General features: G+C 46.6%; 1 protein-coding gene across 2 annotated transcripts in view; it reads right to left on the reverse strand.

The window, feature by feature from the left end:
* The window catches only part of CHRDL2 (chordin like 2), a 35566-nt gene extending 24598 nt beyond the window's left edge, over nucleotides 1–10968 (reverse strand). For both annotated transcript variants that reach the window (XM_066360691.1, XM_066360690.1), the window contains exon 1: nucleotides 10475–10968. In XM_066360691.1, the coding sequence (XP_066216788.1) occupies nucleotides 10475–10556 (82 nt within the window). In that variant the 5' untranslated portion in view covers nucleotides 10557–10968. The remainder of the gene's footprint in view (nucleotides 1–10474) is intronic.
* Nucleotides 10969–20751: the final 9783 nt, after the last annotated feature.

Below are 20751 nucleotides of genomic sequence, written 5' to 3' on the forward strand. Positions count from 1 at the left end.
GGAGAACATTTTATTAATTTGGGTTAAGGTGTGCAGAGAAATTGTGAGAATAGTCTCTGTACTGTGTGATTGGCATTGTATTGTAAATGCAAAGGGGGGGAAAACATGGATTCCCAGACATTCCACCACACCCGTGGGGTAAGGGGTGAATGCTAGCCAGGTGCAGGGAGAGAAAAGCCAAAATAAACCTTTTCTTATAGCAGTGAGCCATTTGCAGGCATTTGTCCCCACCGAAACTACCTCTCCTATGTAAATGTATGTGGTTAATACGTCTGACTCTGGACAGAGAGATGGCACACTAGAAAATATAGGAAGGCCTTTTAATATGTAAAGAGACATCTTTCTACCATTGTGTTGATTTGTAAATTTTGTTTTCTCCAAAATGATGTATGGCTTGCAAATTGAACATGGTCCTATCATGTTAAAGAACTTATGACTATAACCAATAATGGTAAAGGGCTCCTAACTACAATTTTTGCTTCTGTACTTCCCACTTACAAAACTATAAAAACTAAGTAGAACAAAGGGCCAGCGCGCTCTCCCTCAGATTTCTGTCGGAGCTGCCGCCACTTGGCCAAGCTAGACAGTAAAGCTTTGATGTGTAAACGAAGGACCTTGTTTCTGTCCTTCATATTTTGGGTCCCTCCGAATTTGGCTTAACACAACTTACATACAAATTCACCTTAAGAACAAACCTACAGAACCTCTCTCGTTAGTAACCTGGGGACCGCCTGATTTATGATCATCATGGTAACAATGACCTGCAAGATGGACATTATCATCTCGAACAGACATTTAAACTCACTGAACCACTGAGTATTGAAAGCCGTACACTTGTAGGGGAGCTCACACACCAAGCAGGAATTCCCTCTGGCGCTGGGTGGCTCAACCCCCAGGCACACAGCCCCGGAGCCCAGGAGGCGGAGGGCCACTCCCAACCTTTAAGAAAGTTTCCTTTGTAAAAAGCTGATGTTGTAAAGTAATGTTCCCCCCGGGTTTACGTAGAGACACCAAGTCCAAATTAATTTTTAAGGAGTTTTATTAAAGGAGGAGATTTATTAATATGCTGGCCACATATGACTAACACCAGGCAAAGCTGACCCAAATCGTGCCATCCAGAATATAGCCCTGAGGCAAGTTATATACCTTTGATCGCACACAGGTTGTCAGGAAGAGGAGGAAGGGAAGATGACACAATTCATTAGCAAGCTTATAACATTTATCTATAGGATTTATAAAAAGCATTTCTACATATTAAAACTTATAAGGTAAGATAATAGCGAAAAATATTGTTTTACATATTAAAAGACATTCTCAAATCTTTCAGTGTTCATCGCTATCCCTTTGTCTAGAGGTATATACATTAACTATATGCCTTCAGGATGGGAGGGGAGCCTATATGGGCCAGGGGATAAGCATCCGTGAATGGTCCATTAAAGAAAGAAAGAAAGAGAAAGGAAAGGCTTCGCTTAACCCCCCCCCCCCCATACCTGGCTAGGTGATTATTCTCTTCCTTACAGGTGTGAGGGAAGGGAGAGAATTCAAGTTTTCTTTCTATTTACAATATAATGCTGTCGTCTATCCTGAGTTGGTGCAAATCACACACAAGTATAAAAATCATATTTATAAAATCTCTCTGTATGCTTAGCCCAAATTATAAAATGCCCTTTAATCTTCCTAGTAAAAGGGGGTTTCCTACACAGTATGTCTCTGCAAGCCAGAAAAACTCCCTCATTCCCTACAGAAAGGAGAGGGCAAAAAACCTGACTCTTTCTCCTAAAATATTAATATTAATTTTTCAATTCCTTGGTACCTTACCACAATGAAATGGGCTTCCCTCTGGCTTCTCGCACTGCTCCTACTCTGTCTTGGGCCTCCCAGAACGAAGGTTTGAGGCCATGATCATGATGCCCTCAGAGTCTGTTTTGATGGCGAGTAGGGATTGAGGATCAGGGCTTAGGAAGTACCCTACTGCTTCCCCAGCCACCCAGAGTAGAAGAGGGGACCAGACAGCAGATCCCATTCCCAGCAAGGCCCCGGCTGCCTGGCCCATATCAAATGAGCAGTGTTTATCTCTCAGCCTTTGCTGGCAGAGAGGGCGGGACACAGGCCCAGCTGGGGTGCTTGTCAGAGCCAGCCCAACTCTCCAAGGATTGAATAATGTCTTTCTTCCTCAGTCCCCTCCCCCAACCAAGAGGGGCGATTGCAACACTACCACGGCCTTAGGTCTCAGCCCTGTTGCTGAAGAAACCCTGTCCCACCTTCCTTGGGGTGGCCCTGTAGCCTGGCCCCTGTGCCAATTGGCACCCTCTCCCCCTCACTGCTTGCTCAGAGCATGAAGACAAAGAGAAAGTCTCAGCCCATGGCCAGGCCAGGAGGCCCCTTCCCCCCACCAACAGACCTGGCAACAGCTGAGAGTGTGGGGTGCCTGGCATGCCACCCCCTCACCCCCAGGAGGCCTCCTACAACCAAAGCCCCCTCCTCACCATGCCCTCCTAGGTGAGGCTCGGTGAGAGGCACAGGGAAGGGTGGCATTGCCTGGACTTCCCTCTTCCTCCAAGGAGATGAGTGCCCAAGGCCATGTCAAAACCAAGTAGGAGGACTAACTGCCAGGCAGGGGTGGCCTCTGCCTCTGTCCCTGCAGTCTTGGCACTAGCCCCAGTCCTTGCACGTGGCTGGTGGAAGGAGCGCTCACTTGTGACACAAATTCACTGGGACGGTGAGGAAGACTCTTCCATCCTCTGAGCCTCAGCTTCCCATTTGCAAAATAAGTGTATGTGTTTGGGGGAGGGGGGGCATGCTGATTTTAAAAAGTTTTCTGCACAGATAGTTTATGAATCTATGATTTCAAAAGTCTAAGACTCCAATCCAAGGTTCTATGTTTCTAAGTTCAAGATTTAAAAATTCCATGTTTCTAAGAGCCTACATTTCATTAGGACATGAAGCTTCTAGAACTGTACAGTTTTGTGGTTCTAAGATTCTATTGTTTTAAGCTTCCACGATTGAGGATATCTTTATAGTCCCATACTCCCAGACTCTCAGGGGCTCTAAGGGGAGTTAAGACGAGATTCAGGGAGCTGGCGGGGCCTATCCTGAGTGACATGGAGAAGGAGGCCAAGTCTGTCTCTCACATCCCCTCCTTCCCTTCTACTTCCTCTGGTCCTCTGTGGCTTCCCACTCCTGCCCTGGCCTTGGGCCTGCCCTGCTTTCTCTCTCTACCCCACCACCAAATCTCATCCCAACCACCTGTACCCACATCCTCTCCAAGTCAGGGGGCCAAGTGGGCCCCCTCTCAGAGACCTTTTGGAGTTAATGACCTCTGGCTGTGATGTCTAACAGTCTAAAGACTGTTAGCGGGGAAAGTTTTTGTTTGAAAAGGACTATTGGCCCTACTCCAGGCTTTATACAGAGAATGAAAGTTAAACAGGTCTCATCCCCTTCAAAACCCATATTCAGTGAACCTTGACTTTGAAATCGGATAGGCCAGAGTTCAAACTGGATTTGGTTTTTATTTGCAGCCTGAGTTTAGACAAATTACTTAACCATTCCAGGCCTCAGTTTCCACATCTGTTAAATAGAATTAGCAATAATCTCTACAGCTTGAGGTTATTGTAGAATTAAATCAGATAATATATGTAATACGCCTAGTGCCTGATACATATTAGATGCTCAATTAAATGGTAGGTAAAAAGCAGAATTGGACGCTCCTCACATTTCCTAACAGTCTGTCTCTCATGGTACTTCTTTTATTCCCAGAATTCTACGAGCAGCCCCAGGCACCTATTAGGGCATGAACATGATGGTAGCTGCCACTGAGATGAACTCTCCCAGGTCTCCTTTACAACCGCACTGAACTTGTTTCCTGTGGTTCCCTGTATTCTCCTAGCCCCATTCACAAGCCAGACTCCCTAGACCCCACCTGGCACCTACACAGACCTCATACACTGGGCTGGGATACGAGATGAAAGTGACCTGGAAGGTTGGAGGAGGAGAGAGTGGGAAGGAGGGGTGAGAGACCAGAGATCAGACCAGAGAGAAAGGCAGAGACTCAGATGGGCCTTGGGAGCCTGAGGACAAAAGACAGCCACAGAAAAGCTTATAGCTGAGGCACGCCGGTGACCAGGTTTGCCTTTGAGAAACATCACTGTGGCCGCAGAAATGGAGAATGGGTTGGAGGGTGAGACTCGAGGCAGAGAGGTCAGAGGGAGGCTGTCTGAGATAATACTGACCTGGACCGAGCAAGAAGCAGTGGCAAGAGTGCAGATTTGAGGAACACTTACTTAGTAGTTACAGTGGGCAGGCTTTGGGACCGGCTGGATATGGATGGAGAAGGTGAAGGGGCAGTCAGGATGGGATGGAGCTTGCAGGTCTGAATAGGTGAATTTGGGGTGCTTGGCACAATAAGCAACCTGTTATTATCATTAGTTACGATATGTTATTATCATTAGTAATAGTTAGATTGCCTCCTGCTATTCACTTATAGAGCTTTTTATATATCAAGTCGTATGTATGTCCATGGGCCTGGAACATGACTAAGCAAGTCACAGTCCCCAGCCTCAAGGAGCTCACAGTCTGATAAAGACTACATACCATTTGACAAATGCTACGAGGGCATTTGTCAAATACGAGGAGGGTATAGGTTCTTCAGGGAAGGTTTCCCTGGGAAGATGCCCACGCTGAGTCTCGAAGGAGCTAACTAGGTGCAGATAGGCAGCAGTGGCTTCATACAAAGGCATAGAGGTGGGGTGACCATGGTTCACGCAGGCCGCTGCAGGTAGCTGGGGTGTGCTGGTGCTTGTTCCCTTCCCCTCAGGAAACACCCCCATGGATGGGCCACAGCTAAAGCTCTTTCTCTAGCTTGATACTGACTTAAGGTGATCGGACTTAGCTGACCTAATCTGAATTCAGGGCAGCAATGTTTACCAGACAGACTCCAAACGTCATCAGGTTACCCCAGCCTGTCACAGCCTGGCTCCCGCTTGCTTTTCCAGAAAAGCTCTACGGCGAAGCCCTTCTTCAGCCTCATCCCCTCCTGTGGAATGTCCCGGTCTTTCACCCCACCCCAGGCTCCTTCACACCGCCTGTCTTCCCACACGTGATTCCCCGTCTCCAGTGTTTGACCAACTCCTCTCATTCTTCTGTTTTGGTGCCACCCTTTCTGTGAAGCCACTCCATCTGGCCGATCCTTCATCGGGGCTCCCTAGAACTGAGTTCAGTCCTCCGTTATGACTCTCACCCACTGGGTTAGAAGTACTTCTTTACTCAACTGTGAGCTTCTTTAAAGCAAGAACCAGACCTCAATAATTTCCATATCTCCAGTGCTCTGCTCAGAGCCTACATAGAGGTGATGCTTGGTAAATGAATGTATGATGAAAGAACAGAGTCAATGAGGAGGGGAGGTTCTGGGAGAGGAGGTGATTGATGGCCCATATTCCTGAAAACCTCTTTCTTTAACAAAAAGAGAAGTGAATTGTGTGATAGGAGAGCCAAATCTCTCTCAGCACTTTGATTGTGCCACCTAACAGAAATTAGTCTTTGACACCCACCCCCTTTCCATCTCTCACCATCTAAACTCTCAAACCACCTGCCAAAGCAAACACCGTGTACAACAAGGTCAGGACCCTGGACAGGTAGGGGGATGCGTGATTCCATGATATTTGCATGTAAGTCAAAATTTCCAAACTGTCTTGTCCAGGATCATCCCACCTTCTGCCTTGAAGCTCTTATGCTATGAAAAGGGCTTGTGGTGAGTAGTTAGGAGTGGGTAGTATGGCTGGGGATTTTCCCAATAGGAAGCAGAAGAGACAACCAGAAAGAAGCTTCTGAGCTACAAGGGAGGCTGGAGGGGACCGGGAAGGGCTAGGGTATGAAGAGAGAGGCTTGAAACTGTGGCTGGCCTGTCCCCAGCCTGCAAGAACTCAGGAGACCCAGGTGAACCAGGCTGTGCAGGAATGCGAGAACGTTTACATCTTATTCCTTGAGTGGCCATACTTTATTTATTTATAGTCCCCTTTCCACCCAAACAAACTTGCTCCCCTCTAAGACATAGCTCTCCTCTGGGCATTGGGACCTGAAATGGGAGGCCTCCTAAGAGAATCAGGAGTGAAAACCTGCTCATCTGCTCAGTGACTAAGCTGTGCTAGGTCGAGTCCTCACTTCTCTAAACCTGACTCCTCTTACCTGGCACGTGACAGATGTTCAGGAACATAGGATAACCTCAAAGGAGAAAATGGTCAAACCAGGAAAGGGTCAGGGGCAGAAATGAGACTGTTTACATTCTATTCTGCCTTGGACGTATATTAGGTTCACAGAATCTTAGAAATTTAGGGGCTGAGAGATGACGTTCAATCCCCTATTTTACAGATGTGTAAGCTTAGTCCTGGGGATCAAGACTTGCCCAAGATCACTGATTTATGTCAGCACTAACTCTACTGCTAGTCTTCTGATCTGAGGTGGGTGCTTATAGAAACACCTATCCCCTAAGGAACAGAGCCAGAAAAAAAATGGCTTTAAATTGCAAACAAAAGGGTGAGACATAAGGAAGAATATTCATTACAAGAATGGGTAACAGAAGAAGACTATGGATCAGCCTTCACGGGGATGGGATCCTGCCCGAAGGCAGGGGGGTCTGAAATGATCTCTGCACTGTACCTCCCAGGGGCAGTGCTCTTACAACAGTCCTTTCATTTGGAAGTCCAAGGGATTCAAGGTCCCTCTCCCAGAGCCCAGCGCCATGGCCAGTGGCTGGGGGAACTTGAGAGGCCAGTCCTGGAACAGGTGCAACAGCTGGAGAAACTGCACAGCTGTTACAGGGCTCTGGCTCAGCAGACTGCAAGCGAGTGAGTGAGACAGAGACCTCTACTGGTGGGAGAGAGGAGGTACAGAACTGCTCAGACAGTCCCAGAGAGGGGCCTACCTGGAGCCAGATGTCAGGCCTTCATTCAGACACCTGCCACCTCCTTGTGCACATCTGATCAGGTGGATGGGGATGCAACTAAACTGAATAGTAAGGCAGGGTCCCCACTGATGAGTCTCCCTCTACACTCACTGTCCCAGACTATCTAGTTACTTTCACCTGGTATCTGAAGGTCTATTTACTCCTCCCTGGCAGGGCAGGAATATTGGGCTTCAGTCCCACCCATCCCAACCCCCAAACTCCCTTTTCCAAAGGTCTGAGAAGACTCAGAATCAAGGTATCTTTCGATCTCAAGAGTCTTAGACTCACAGGATGTTAAAACCAGAATGGTCCTCAATGATTATCTATTTGGGTCCAACTATCTGGCTTTCTAGCTGGGGAAACTGAGGGGCAGAGAAAGGCAACTAGCCCTGTGTCACAGTTAGAATTGGTGGTCGGGCTAGAGTTGGTGTCTTGACCTTCTGATTCCAAGTTTGTCCTTTGTACCAAATCACCATGGGAGCTCCCTTCCCACCCCATCTCTGCTTCTAGGGTTTGGGATTCTGTGAGCTGGGAACAGAAGCTTCAAGTCCCAGAGAACAATAACCCATGGAGAAGAATAGAGAGATCAATGTTTTTACTTCATAACTGACTCTATGGAAAGAATTGGAAGGATGGAGAGGAGAGAAAGCAGAAGCATGCTGGACCTCCTAAAGGGGGAGGCAATTAGTAAGGGAAGGGCACAAAAGAGAGGAGCTGATGTAGGGGAGAGGGGCAGAGCACTGGAGAGGGAGTAAAGATATTAGGCAGGTTCCTGTTCCAGAGGGATGAGTACCCAAAGTGACCAACATCATGTATGCCTGTGACTCCGCCTACAGCTGGAATCAGCACTGTTCGGTGACCAAGTCAGAGGCCCGGAATCAGGGTTCAATCTGTGGTAAGGGTTTGAGGATCAAGCTTCAGCCTGTGGCTAGAGTTGAGACTCAGTCTGGGTTGGGAATAAGATTCAATCTGTGGCTGGAAATAGAGCTAAAAATAGAATAACCTTTGTTTGAATAGCCTCGTAGTTTAACTTGGGAGCAAGCTGCCATGCATGCTCTAGGCCCTTGGCATTTGCAGGGCTGGGCCACCTCAAGAGTCTGCAGATTTGAGAATTTCCATCTGTTTGGCAGCAATTCTGAAAGCACCTTAGATGTCACTAGAAGATTTCTTACCCACAACAGGCCTGAGATCTTACTTAAACTAAGACAAGGACCTTCATAAGAGACCTTCAGATAGGACACTAGCAAATGACTGTAGGATTGTTTCTAGATTTATAAGTTGTCATCAGTAGACAAAATAAGGCTCAGAGAAGGGAAGAGAGTCCCTTTATACACCAATAAGTGAGAAATCAGGAACTATAAGCCAGGTCTTTATTCTTTAATGAATTTGCTGAGTGACCTTAGGTAAGTCACTCACCCTTTGGGGGCTTATTTTAACTGTTAGGATTGGAAAATTGAGGGGTAGAAGCAGATGATTTTCAAAGACTCTCTCAGCTCTGACATCCCAGAATCTTAACACACCCTTCTGAATGCCAGTCCACCTCACCTTAACTCAATATGTCTGCTGTTTCCTGTGTGTCTGGAGCTAAGATCCAGGCTGTAGCAAAGACTGAATACTGACAGGACCCAGTGAGAGGTATGGACCTGAAGGCCAGTGGAGGTCCTGAGGAAGCAGATCAGAGTGGATCAGGTGGCCAGGTAAAGTCTGCTGAAAGAGGTATGCCTAAGCAAGGTGAGGGCTGACAAGATATGGAAGGCAAAGAGGAGGGGTGTGGGCAGGACATGAGCAATCCTGAAAAATGATCTGATTCTAGGGCATCTTTCCAAGATGCAAAAAGGGCAACGATATCTGGAGAAAAACCTTGGGGGCTAAGAGCAATGTGCCAAGTAGGAGAGGCAGGCAAAGAGGGCATCCTGTACTAAATCCCTTTTCAGAAACAACAGGTAAATGTTAGGAGGAAACCTCCAGGGCTGAAGAAGGGGGAGGAGACATTCACTGAGTACTAGGCATTGTGCTGAGCACTTTAACAAAGGCACTTCCTTTCATCCTCTCAAGAACCCTTTGGGTTCCAGGTGAGTATATGTCTTGGAGAGATGAAGAGAAAGAGTCTCAGAGAAGTTGTGACTTATGAAAAGTCACACTACTACTAAGGGGCAGAGCCAGGACTTGAACCCAACGTTGAGCTCTTTCCATTACTTGTTACTAAGGACTACTTACTAGGAGTCTCACGCTGCTGGCAGCCCAGGGACAGCCAGACATGCAGCCTGCCTTAACGCGAGCAGAGACAAGAATAAAGCAAAATCCAGCTCCACCGGCTCCGAAAGTCACATGCGAGAGAAAGGCAGAGATGGGGGAGGGCTGCTCAACTGTGGAGAGGAAAGAGCAGTAGGCTGGGAGGCAGGCAACTGGGGTCTTGGGCCCAAGTTCTGCCCTGTATAACCTGGACTAAACCACTGCCCCTCCTGGGCCTCAATTACTTTATTGGGTATTTCAGGGTTTGAACTAGCTCCTTCCTTTTTATTAAGAAATTCTTTGGTTTTGTTTTACATCCTCACATTATTCTAAGAGATTGGCAGGGGATGGGGAGGGGATCCACCAGCCCATCTGAGGGATAATGAGGAAACTGAGGTTCAGAGAGATTATATAAACTGTGTGAGGTTACACTGTGGCCAAGTGGAAAATCAAGAAATGGGGAACTGATATTTTTAAAGAACCTACCATGTGCCAGCTGGTTGCTTTGCATGTTTTCTCTAATGTAATGCTCACACCAGTTCTGGGATTTTTACTCCCATTTTATAGGTTAGGAAACTGAGGCTCAGAGAAGTGCCCTCCATGCCTGCCTTCCACCAACTGGTATTCAACAGATCTGGGATAAGGAAGACTGGTTCTTGTGCTGTGCCCTGCTACCTCTCAGAGTCTCACAAGTCCAAATCAGGGCTCCTCCCAGACCCTGTAGGGCAGGGGAAAGCACAGGATTTGAAATGTAGAGTTCTGGCTTCAGATGGCTTACTCACTAGCTCTGCAAACTTGAGCAAGTTTCTTCTCTCAGCCTAAGTTTTCTCATCTGTAAAATGCAAATGATACCCACCTCTTGGGAGTGCTGTAGGATCAAAAGAGGTAACCGAAGGGGAAGGTTATCCTAGTTAGCTCTTCTTTCTTTCCACCAGCTCTCTTTTAAAATGCAGTAGCCTTTTCCTCTTCATCACACTCTCTCAGCCAAACACACTGGTCTCTACTAGGAATAAGTGCCCCCCACTCTCACCCTCAAAGCACAATGACCCGCCCTCTCTCAAGCTGCCCTCAGTCCTCCATCCTCAGGCCCATGACAGCAGCCCCTTTGGCTCTGAGTCTTGCCAAGGTCCCCCCAGTCATCAGCCCATACTAGTCTGCTGAGGAGCTCCACCCTTCTAGCACAGGTGCTGCCTGGATAACAGTCAGTAAGCACACTTTGGGGTCCCTAGTCCTGGCACTTTCCCCGCACGTCCCCGGGGCTCACCTCCCACCTCTGCCCATCCGGTGCCTCCAGCCCCTACTTACGAGCTCGAGCGTGGGAGTCCAAGGGGAACCAGAGCAGCGCGAGTCCCAGCAAGGAAGAGAGGACCCTTCCCTCGGGAATCATCCTTCCTTCCCCCAGGGCCAGGCCACCAGGTGCTGTGCCGGGAGGGGAGTTGGAGATGGTGAGATGAGAGGGGACACTGAGGCACAGGGGCACAAAGCAATCCACAGACCCAGGGAGGGCTGCTGCTACAGTGGAGAGTCAGAGAAGGGGTCGAGAAGAAGGCGGTGAGGAGCGAAAGGGATGTCTAAGGTGGGAATAAGAGGAAGGTGAAAAGAGAACAAGGGGAAAGGAGGGAGACGATGGAGGGAGAGATAAGGAAGGTACGCAAAAGGGGAAAGCAATTCAAGCAAAGGAGAAGGTGAGAGGGAGGGGCGGAGAAGAAAGACGGGAGAGGACAGGGGTCTGTAGAGCGCGCGGCGCTGGGCGAGGCGCGCGGGACCGGCGGGTTGCTCTGGGCGCGCGAGTTAGAAGCGGCCGGCGCTCCCTGCTCGGTGGGCTCGAGGTCCGGCCGCGGGGTCCTGGGGCCCGGCGAGGCGGCAGTCCCGGCGGCGGCGACGGCGCGGCGGCCGCGGCGGGGAGGTTGCACGGGGGCCGGCTCTGCACGCCAAGGGCGCCAGGCGCCGCGCTCGGGCGCATTTGTACTTTGCCGCGGGAAGCCCGGCCTGGCGCTGGCCTAGCACTGGCGCCTCCTCTGGGGCACCGCGGGCTCGGTGGATTGGCCACCCGAGAAACAGGCCCACTTTTCCCCTCCTCTCTCGTGCGGGTCTCCTGGACCGACGCTCCAGGCGCGGCGCCGAGAGGAGGCGAGGGGGCTGGGGAGGGGGAAGGGGCCACCAGGGCCACGGGTTTTAACCCCTGACTCCCCGCGACGCCCGGAGTGCAGGACGACGGGACCCATGTAGGCTTCTGGTAGAACTTTTGGGTCAGGAAGGATGAGATGTTCGGATCCGAGGGGGAAAGCTGGCTGCGAAACACAGAGACGCTCAGGTTGCGGAGCTCGGCGATGCGTGCAGAGAGCTCGGGCTGTCGGTGGAATCAATACACTTGCTATTGTTAATTCTGTTTGGTATTGGACACTCCACCGCAGAGCCCGTTTCCCCATCCCTGAAATGGGAATCTTAGTATCTTTAACATTTTAATCTCTTCCCACAGTTATTTGGTTTCTATTTATCATTGCTACCTACTCTACACTTTCACCAACGGAATGAACTCAGATAGTGAACGTAAGAGCACCCCCTTGCCCCCCCCCCAAAAAAAGCACTGAAAAAAATAAAGGTCATAATTCCAGGTGCCTAGAATGCACTTACTAGTTTCCCTCCAAACCCACACAAGCCATGCCCACGTTGAATCCTTGATACTTCTGGAAGTCTTCCTCTGTGTCTCCATTCCATTCCCAAAGCAGGACACAGTCTCTCCTTCGCCTCTGCAGGTAAGGCCCGCACCTCTCTGAGAGTGTTGGCCAGGTTCAGTCCTCTCCGGTAACAGCTGTTCTTCCAAGTGTTGTTTGCCCACCACCAGAAGGTGAGTGAGCTCCCTGAAGGCAGGGCGCTGAAGCTCCCCACCCCAGCCTGTGGCTGGCTGGTGCTTTATATCTTGTGTTGAGTGAGTGCCTGAATTAATAGGCTCCTAAGAAGAGAACACCAGCTCTATCCAGAACCAAATACCCAGACTCTGAAATCAAAAGGGCAGGGTCCTTATCTTGGCTTTCTCCCTGACTTGCTGGGACATTTTGGATAAGTATATCCATTCCCACTTCGGACCCCAACTTTGTGCCCAGCTTCTCTTGCAGAGCTGCTGGAAACTCCAGTGAGAGTTGGAGGGCAGGACACTGAGAAGAGTAAGAAATGATGTGGAATGGCCACATCCCACTCTGTTGGGAATCACATTTCCAGGTTGGAACAATTCTGTCTGTAAAGATATCTTCCAGGTCTAAGGTTGGGCTCCCCACTCCACTGTGCTGCCAGTCCGCCCCCTCCAGAATGAAGAGCACTGGGAGCCACCGGTCATCCCAGAAAGAGCTTCCCCAGGATTCCCAGAATCAGAGACAAACAAGGCTCGGGTGCCCTTCAGGCTTCACTTCTCCCATTCCGCTCTGGCCCGTCTCCTCCTCTCCACTCAGTACACTTCATTTTAAAATTTAATGAGAGTTATGTATGTCATCAAGCTTCTCCTTTTGCCTTGGCTTTCAGGGAGCTCAAGAGTTAAATTTAGTGCTTAATTGAAGAAATAATCTCATCCCAAGAATTTGGGACAGAAATCTTTTCCTTTCTTCATCTTTATTTAAAATCTGTTGTACACATATATTGATGTCTGAGGTGCAAGAGGTGGATTAAGATTGGCCTTCCCGCCCTGGCCGGTTGGCTCAGCGGTAGAGCGTCGGCCTAGCATGAGGAGGACCCGGGTTCGATTCCCGGCCAGGGCACACAGGAGAAGCACCCATTTGCTTCTCCACCCCTCTGCCGCGCCTTCCTCTCTGTCTCTCTCTTCCCCTCCCGCAGCCAAGGCTCCATTGGAGCAAAAATGGCCCGGGCGCTGGGGATGGCTCTGTGGCCTCTGCCTCAGGCGCTAGAGTGGCTCTGGTCGCAACATGGCGACGCCCAGGATGGGCAGAGCATCGCCCCCTGGTGGGCAGAGCATCGCCCCATGGTGGGCGTGCCGGGTGGATCCCGGTCGGGCGCATGCGGGAGTCTGTCTGACTGTCTCTCCCTGTTTCCAGCTTCTGAAAAATGAAAAAAAAAAAAAAAAAGATTGGCCTTCCCTACATCCTGCTCATTCTACTTAGGAGAGGTCTCTACCATGAGATCAAGAAGCTCACAATCCTCTCCATCCTTACTGTCCTAGAGTTCAGGTCATCATCATCCCTGACCAGACTTTCCTACTAACCTTTTGACAAGTCTTTTGCCCCTCGTCTGGGCCTTCCAATCTTTTTTCTCACACTTGCAGTAAGAATTACCTTAATCATTTCTTTTTTTTTTAAACTTTATTTATTTATTCATTTTAGAGAGGAGAGAGAGAGAGAAAGAGAGAGAGAGAGAGAGGGGAGAAGCAGAAAGCATCAACTCCCATATGTGCCTTGACCAGGCAAGCCCAGGGTTTTGAACCAGCGACCTCAGCATTCCAGGTCGAAGCTTTATCCACTGCGCCACCACAGGTCAGGCACCTTAATCATTTCTACTGACAAATCTGATCGTATCACTTTCCCACTTAAAACCCATATTGGAAATAAAAAGTAAATAACATTAAAGGCAATGTGATATCCTGGATTGGATTCTGGAACAATGAAAAGACACTAGTGAAAAAACTTCTGAATGAAGTCTGTATTTTACTCAATAGCAATGTACCAATATACTATATTGGTACATTGAATATAGGTTTCTTAGTCTTGACACATGTGCCGTGGCTATGCCAGATGTTAAACTGGGGGAAGCAGGGTGAAAGGTATGCAGGGTGGGCAAAAGTAGCTTTACAATTGTTTGTATGGAAAATAATACAAAAATTAATAAATAATAATGTAAGAATAAACTCTTTCATGTATTCACAACTGTAAACCTACCTTTCTTTTGTGATAGAGACAGAGAGCGGGACAGATAGGGACAGACACACAGGAAAGGGAGAGAGATGAGAAGCATCAGTTCTTCATTGAGGCACCTTAGTTGTTCATTGATTGCTTCCTCATATGTGCCTTGACTGGGGGGCTACAGCAGACTGACTGACTCCTTGCTCAAGCCAGCGACTTTGGGCTCAAGCTGGTGAGCCTTGCTCAAACCAGATGTGCCTGCACTCAAGCTGGCAACTTCAGGGTTTCAAATCTGGGTCCTCCGTGTCCCAGTCCGGTGCTCTATCCACTGTGCTACCACCTTACCCTGTATGGTTCTTAGGTAAGAACTTTGTATTATCTTTGCAACTTTTCTGTTAATCTAAAATTCTTCCAAAACAAATTTTTTTCTTCTTTTCCAAGTGACAGGAAGGGAGATAGAGAGACAGACTCCCACATGTCCCCAGACCAGGATCCACCTGGTCTCCCTGGAGCCATTTTCAGTGCCCTAGACCAATGTGCTTGAACCAATTGAGCTATAGCTGTGGGAAGGGAAGAGAGAGAGAGAGAGAGAGAGAGAGAGAGAGAGAGAGAAAGGGGGAGGAGGAGGGAGGGGGGGAAGAAGCAGATGGTTGCTTCTCCTGTATGCCCGGACCGGGAATCAAAGTTGGGACGTCCACCCACTAGGCCAACGCTCTACCACTGAGCCAAGTGGCCAGGGCCCCAAAATAAAAATTTTAAGTAAATAAATAACACACAAAAAAAGCCCATCATTGGCTTCCTATCAAAATTTAAAAAGCATTAGTATTGGATTCAAAACCATGCACATTTGATTTCTCTTTACCATTACTACCTGCCCTATTCTTCACCAACCATTCACTTCCCCAAATTGGCATTGCATTTTCATGCCTCCATGTCTTTGTATATATCTTCCTTTTGCCTGGACTATCTTTCTCCTCCTTCATTAAGTGAATTCCTTTTTACTTTTCAAAAGTCAGCTCTCTTCATCCTCTCCCCCCTTCCTTCTCTTCCACTCTGGTAAAAGGCATCAGATACATGGTGATGGAGGAGACTAGACTTTGGGTGATGAGTACACAATAGCATATAGGCTGTTGTATTACAAAGTTGTACACCTGAAATATATATAATGTTACTAACCAATGTTATCCCAATAAATTTAATAATTTTAAAAAGTCAGCTCTGAGTCTCTTCCTCTCTGAGGCCATCCTGGAGTCTCCTTAGCAAAGTGAACTTTTGGTAGCACTTTGTATTGTAGCTGTTGGGAGTGTAAATATTTATTTGCATTTTGAAGTATAAATATTTGCATTTCACCAGGCTCTGTGAGGGCAGGGGTCTTTTTTTCATTTCTATCTATATTTCCAGCACTTAGCAAAGTCCCTGACCCATAAAGATACTGAATAAATAATTGCTTCAGGAATGAATGTAGACCTCAGTGATTTGAAAGATATTATTCTTCCATGGGAGAAGCTTTAGCACCCCTGTTGCTTCCATTTTAATCAGTAGTGACATAAGAACAAGCACTTGAGGAAAGTTTCTGTGTCTTCTGTAGAATTGCTGTTGAAGATGGTTGTCCATATACTATGTCATATCCTTTAAGCAAAGCGATATGATAAATTATTCCAAAATGTAGTCAGGAAAAAAATCATATCTAGGCATAGCAATTTGTTGCACCAGGTTCGTCTGGAAACTGCTTGCTTCCCTCTTAGGGAACTCACTCATTGGCTTCCAAGGCAGCCCATTGCTCTGTTGGACAGCTCTGTTAGAAAGTTCTTTAACTGAAATCTGATTCCCTTGGACTCCCTACATTTGCTCCTAGCTCTGCCCACAGGGCTGCACAAAGCACACCAACTCCTTCCATCTTTTGAGAGTTTACAGAGGTTTGAGGCAGAGAACCCTCTTCCATACTCTCATTCTTACCAGTTCCTTTCCCTGGACCCCTCATGCCATGTTAAACTTTCTTTTTTCTTCAAATGTGCTGAGCTCTTTTGTTCCCCTGCCTCTTCAGACTAGTTCTAATGCCCTCTTTCTACTTGCTCTTATTTATCTAGCAAGCTTATTTTTCTTTCTTTTTAAACTTTTTTTAGATGTTACTTATTCATTTTTATAGAAAGAGGAAAGAGAGAGAGAGAGAAGGGGGGAGGAGCAGGAAGCATCAACTCCCATATGTGCCTTGACCAGGCAAGCCCAGGGCTTTGAACCTGCGACCTCAGTGTTCCAGGTCAACGCTTTATCCACTGCGCCACCACGGGTCAGGCTAGCAAGCTTATTTTTCCATGGTCAATGTAATTGTTACCTTCTTCATTCACCCGACAGTTTAGTGCCAACCCTGTGCCAAGCACTGTGCTAAGTGCTAGGGACAAGACAGACCCTGGTGGGACTAGCCCAGCTTCTTGCTGCAGTATCTTTCCTGGCCTCTGAGTTAGCCACTCTCTCCTCCATGCTTCTCTACTCCATTATAGCACTTATCACATTGTATTAGCAAAGGTTTTGTGTCATCTTCTCGAAAGCGAGTTCCTTGAGAACATAGATTACTATTTATCAAATATCTTATCTAGTCTTCAGCATACAGTTTTGCACACAGTAGCTGCTAAATAAAGGTTTTTGAGATAGTCCTCTTGTGAAATTGTCCAAATAGTCCTCTTGTGATAGATTATTTGTGGGTAAAAATCCTCCTCCTGGGTTGCAGGCTGCTTGATTATGTAAAAGTAGCATAGCAATAAGGACCATAGAGATCAGTGTCAAGGAAAGACTCCTTAACCCAGCCCACTTAATTCTGAAAGATTCTAAAAGAAGATTCATCATGAGAATTTATTTAAGACTACATAATAGATGCTCCACCTGTGGTGTGTTGGTAACTATTTAACAACCAGCTCTCCAAGGGAAAAAAGCCCTTGTTTTATAGCAGTTGCCAATTTCCATGGTGTAGATATTCCCACCATGGCCAGCTTCAAGCTATCAATGTGACAGCACTGAATGTGAAGCTGAGGAGAGATGCACAGTAGGATACCATTATGTAGCATTTCCATCATACAGATAAAATAGATGTAAATAATTTCATAAACATTGATAGTAAAGTGTAAAATAATTAGGGGGTGATGAGTTTGACTGTTTGAACTCATTTAAGTTTATATATGATTTAATGTTTAGTAATGACCAAGTTTAACAACCAGTTTGCAAAATTCCTGAAAATTTAACGTTCAACAATCCTAAGACTATATAAGCCAATTCTGGTTACTATTTATTTATTTATTTATTTTTGTATTTTTCTGAAGTTGGAAATGGGGAGGCAGTCAGACAGACTCCAGCATGCGCCCAACCGGGATCCACCCGGCATGCCCACCAGGGGGCGATGCTCTGCCCATCTGGGGCGTTGCTCTGTTGCAACCAGAGCCATTCTAGCGCCTGAGGCAGAGGCCACGAAGCCATCCTCAGCGCCCGGGCCAACGTTGCTCCAATGGAGCCTTGGCTGCAGGAGGGGAAGAGAGAGACTGAGAGGAAGGAGAGGGGGAGGATGGAGAAGCAGATGGGCGCTTCTCCTGTGTGTCCTGGCCGGGAATCAAACCCAAGACTTCTGAATGCCTGGCTGATGCTCTACCACTGAGCCAACTGGCCAGGGCCTTCTGGTTACTTTTTAAAAGAATTGAGGTATAATCAACACACATTATATTAGTTCATGCATATACATAATATTTGTATATATTGTGAAATGACCACCATAATAAGTGTAGTTAACATTTGTCAACACAGTTACAGAATTATTTTTCTTGAGTTAACTTTTAAGATCTAATCTTCTAACAACTTTCCAATATGCAATGCAGTATAATAAACTATAGTTGCCATACACTACCTTTACTTGATGATGTCCTGAAGGGGTGAACAAATTGACTCTTTCCAGCTGGGTCCAAATATACATTAGGAGGAAAGTCTCACTTAAAGGAGCTGTCAGAGTGAATTCATTTGTAAAGTGAACAATCTCCGTTCTACTCCCATCCTTCAGCCACGTCAGAGTTACTTAGCCACATAACAAATATTTATTTAAAACCTTACTATTCTTTCAGAATATCTTTCTTTGAACCTCCAGATAGTATGCATATAGTTGGCCTAAATAAATGTTTGTAGTATGGATGAATGAATCCTCAACACTCCTAAATAATGCCTGGTAAATTGTGGGTGTTTAATAAATACCTGCGTGAATGAAGATCCTGTATTGATTTGTATGAATTCTTGTGTGTCTATGTGAATATCCCCAAGTCTTTTTTTCTCCTTCTGTGGGCCCTCTCTTCCAGGACAAGCTGCATACAGAAATTCTGATGGAGGAGGTAGTAGGAAACTAGCCCTTAATTTCACATAGCCCTTGTGAGGGAAACTGAGCGGGGGCAAAGTGTCTTAGTGGAAGACATGGACTGAGATCATCCTTCATCCATATCCTAAGCTCTGCCACCAATCAGAGGTCTCCTCTAACCAAGCACCAAGAAGAAAGAGACTTCTGCTCCTGCCTTCTCCACATTCAGGAGAACTTCTGAAAAGCAGTTTGTCCTCAGAGACTTCTTTCCATAGGTCTGTGAAGATATGGCTAGAGTACCAGAGAACAAACAGTGCCAAGTAACTTGGGTCCCACAGTGTGACGGCGGAGACACTATATCCACCCAAAGGTGGGAATGAAGAGCCACCAGAGTTAGCTTTAAAAATATAAATCAGGCCTGACCAGGCAGTGGTGCAGTGGATAGAGCATTGGACTGGGATGCGGAAGGACCCAGGTTCGAGACCCCGCGGTCGCCAGCTTGAGCGCAGGTTCATCTGGTTTGAGCAAAGGCTCACCAGCTTGGACCCAAGGTCGCTGGCTCGAGCAAGGGGTTACTCGGTCTGCTGAAGGCCCGCGGTCAAGGCACATATGAGAAAGCAATCAATGAACAACTAAAGTGCCACAACAAAAAAATTGATGATGCTTTTCATCTCTCTCCCTTCTTGTCTGTCTATCCCTCTCTGTCTAAAAAAAAAAAAAAAAAAAAAAAAAAAAATATATATATATATATATATATATATATATATATATATAAATAAAAATCAGGTCCTGTCACTTCTTTTTAAAAACTTCATTGCACTTGAAATAAAATCCAAGCCCTGTACCACATTTTGTAAATCCCTCCATGACCTGGCCTTGGTCTACACCAGGGGTCGGAAACCTCTTTGGCTGAGAGAGCCATGAACGCCACAGATTTTAAAATGTAACTTCGTGAGAGCCATACAATGACCCATGTATGTTATGCATTATCCAATAAAAATTTGGTGTTGTTCCGGAGGACAGCTGTGATTGGCTCCAGCCACCCACAACCATGAGCATGAGCGGTAGGAAATGAATGGATTGTAATACATGAGAATGTTTTATATTTTTAATGTTATTATTTTTATTAAAGATTTGTCTGCGAGCCAGATGCAGCCATCAAAAGAGTCACATCTGGCTCGCGAGGCATAGGTTCCTGACCCCTGGTCTACACTCTGACTCTTTGGCCATTCTCCTTGTATCTGCTCTGTTCTAACACACCTTCTTTCTGTCCCTGAGTATACCTAGCTGCCTGGATCCTCCGCAGGGTCTCTGCTCTTGAGGTTTCTCTTGCTTGCCTTTCCCCTAGCGGACACTTTATTCAGTTCAAATACTGCTTCTTTGGTGAGGTTTCCCTGGCCCAACTTATCATATAATGTCTCCATCTAGTCATTTTCTATCATACTGCCTTGTTTTATTTCATTTGTGTCATTTCCTTTGTGTTTAATTCCTTTGTATCATTATCTAAAATGTATTTCTTCACTTGTAAATTACCTACCTCCTTCATGAGCAGGAAAGCTCCATGAAACTTGGACCTTAATTCTTTTTTTTTTTTTTTTACAGAAACAGAGAGAGTCAGAGAGAGGGATAAACAGGGACAGACAGACAGGAATGGAGAGATGAGAAGCATCAATCATTAGTTTTTTGTTGCGCGTTACAACACTTTAGTTGTTCATTGATTGCTTTCTCATATGTGCCTTGACCGTGGGCCTTCAGCAGACTGAGTAACCCCTTGCTCAAGCCAGTGACCTTGGGTCCAAGTTGGTGAGCTTTTGCTCAAATCAGATGAGCCCACGCTCAAGCTGGCGACCTTGGGGTCTCGAACCTGAGTCCTCCGCATCCCAATCCAACGCTCTATCCACTGCACCACCGCCTGGTCAGACTGGACCTTAATTCTTGATCACTGTTATATTGCCAGTTCCTAGAATAGTGCCTAGCACATTGTAGAGACTTACTAAATATATTTTTTAAATAAATGAAAATTGTTGGAGAATAGAATATTTATCTGGATTATCTGATTAATGTGAGGAATGAACCCTAAACTCAAGACTTCAATTCCTTAGAATTCAACCACAGTAGTATTTTCATTGTTATTATTACTACCCTCATTTTTATTCATCTCCTAATCATCATTATCAACAACAGTGCTATGTGGCACAATGGAGTACTTACTGTCTGTTGAATGAACGAATGGGCATCAACTTAATTGCTGACCTCAAACTTCTTTATTTACTACACCCTTCCCAGCCCAACGTCTTGTACACACTATGCTTCAGCCACTGAGAAGCAATCAGTTACACCTAACACACCCTGTTCTCATACCTCTGTGCTTCGGCTTATTCTGCTATTCCTTCTATTTAGAATTCCCATTCCTTCTT

The sequence above is a fragment of the Saccopteryx leptura genome, chromosome 1, assembly GCF_036850995.1.
Source record: "Saccopteryx leptura isolate mSacLep1 chromosome 1, mSacLep1_pri_phased_curated, whole genome shotgun sequence".
Taxonomy (NCBI): domain Eukaryota; kingdom Metazoa; phylum Chordata; class Mammalia; order Chiroptera; family Emballonuridae; genus Saccopteryx; species Saccopteryx leptura.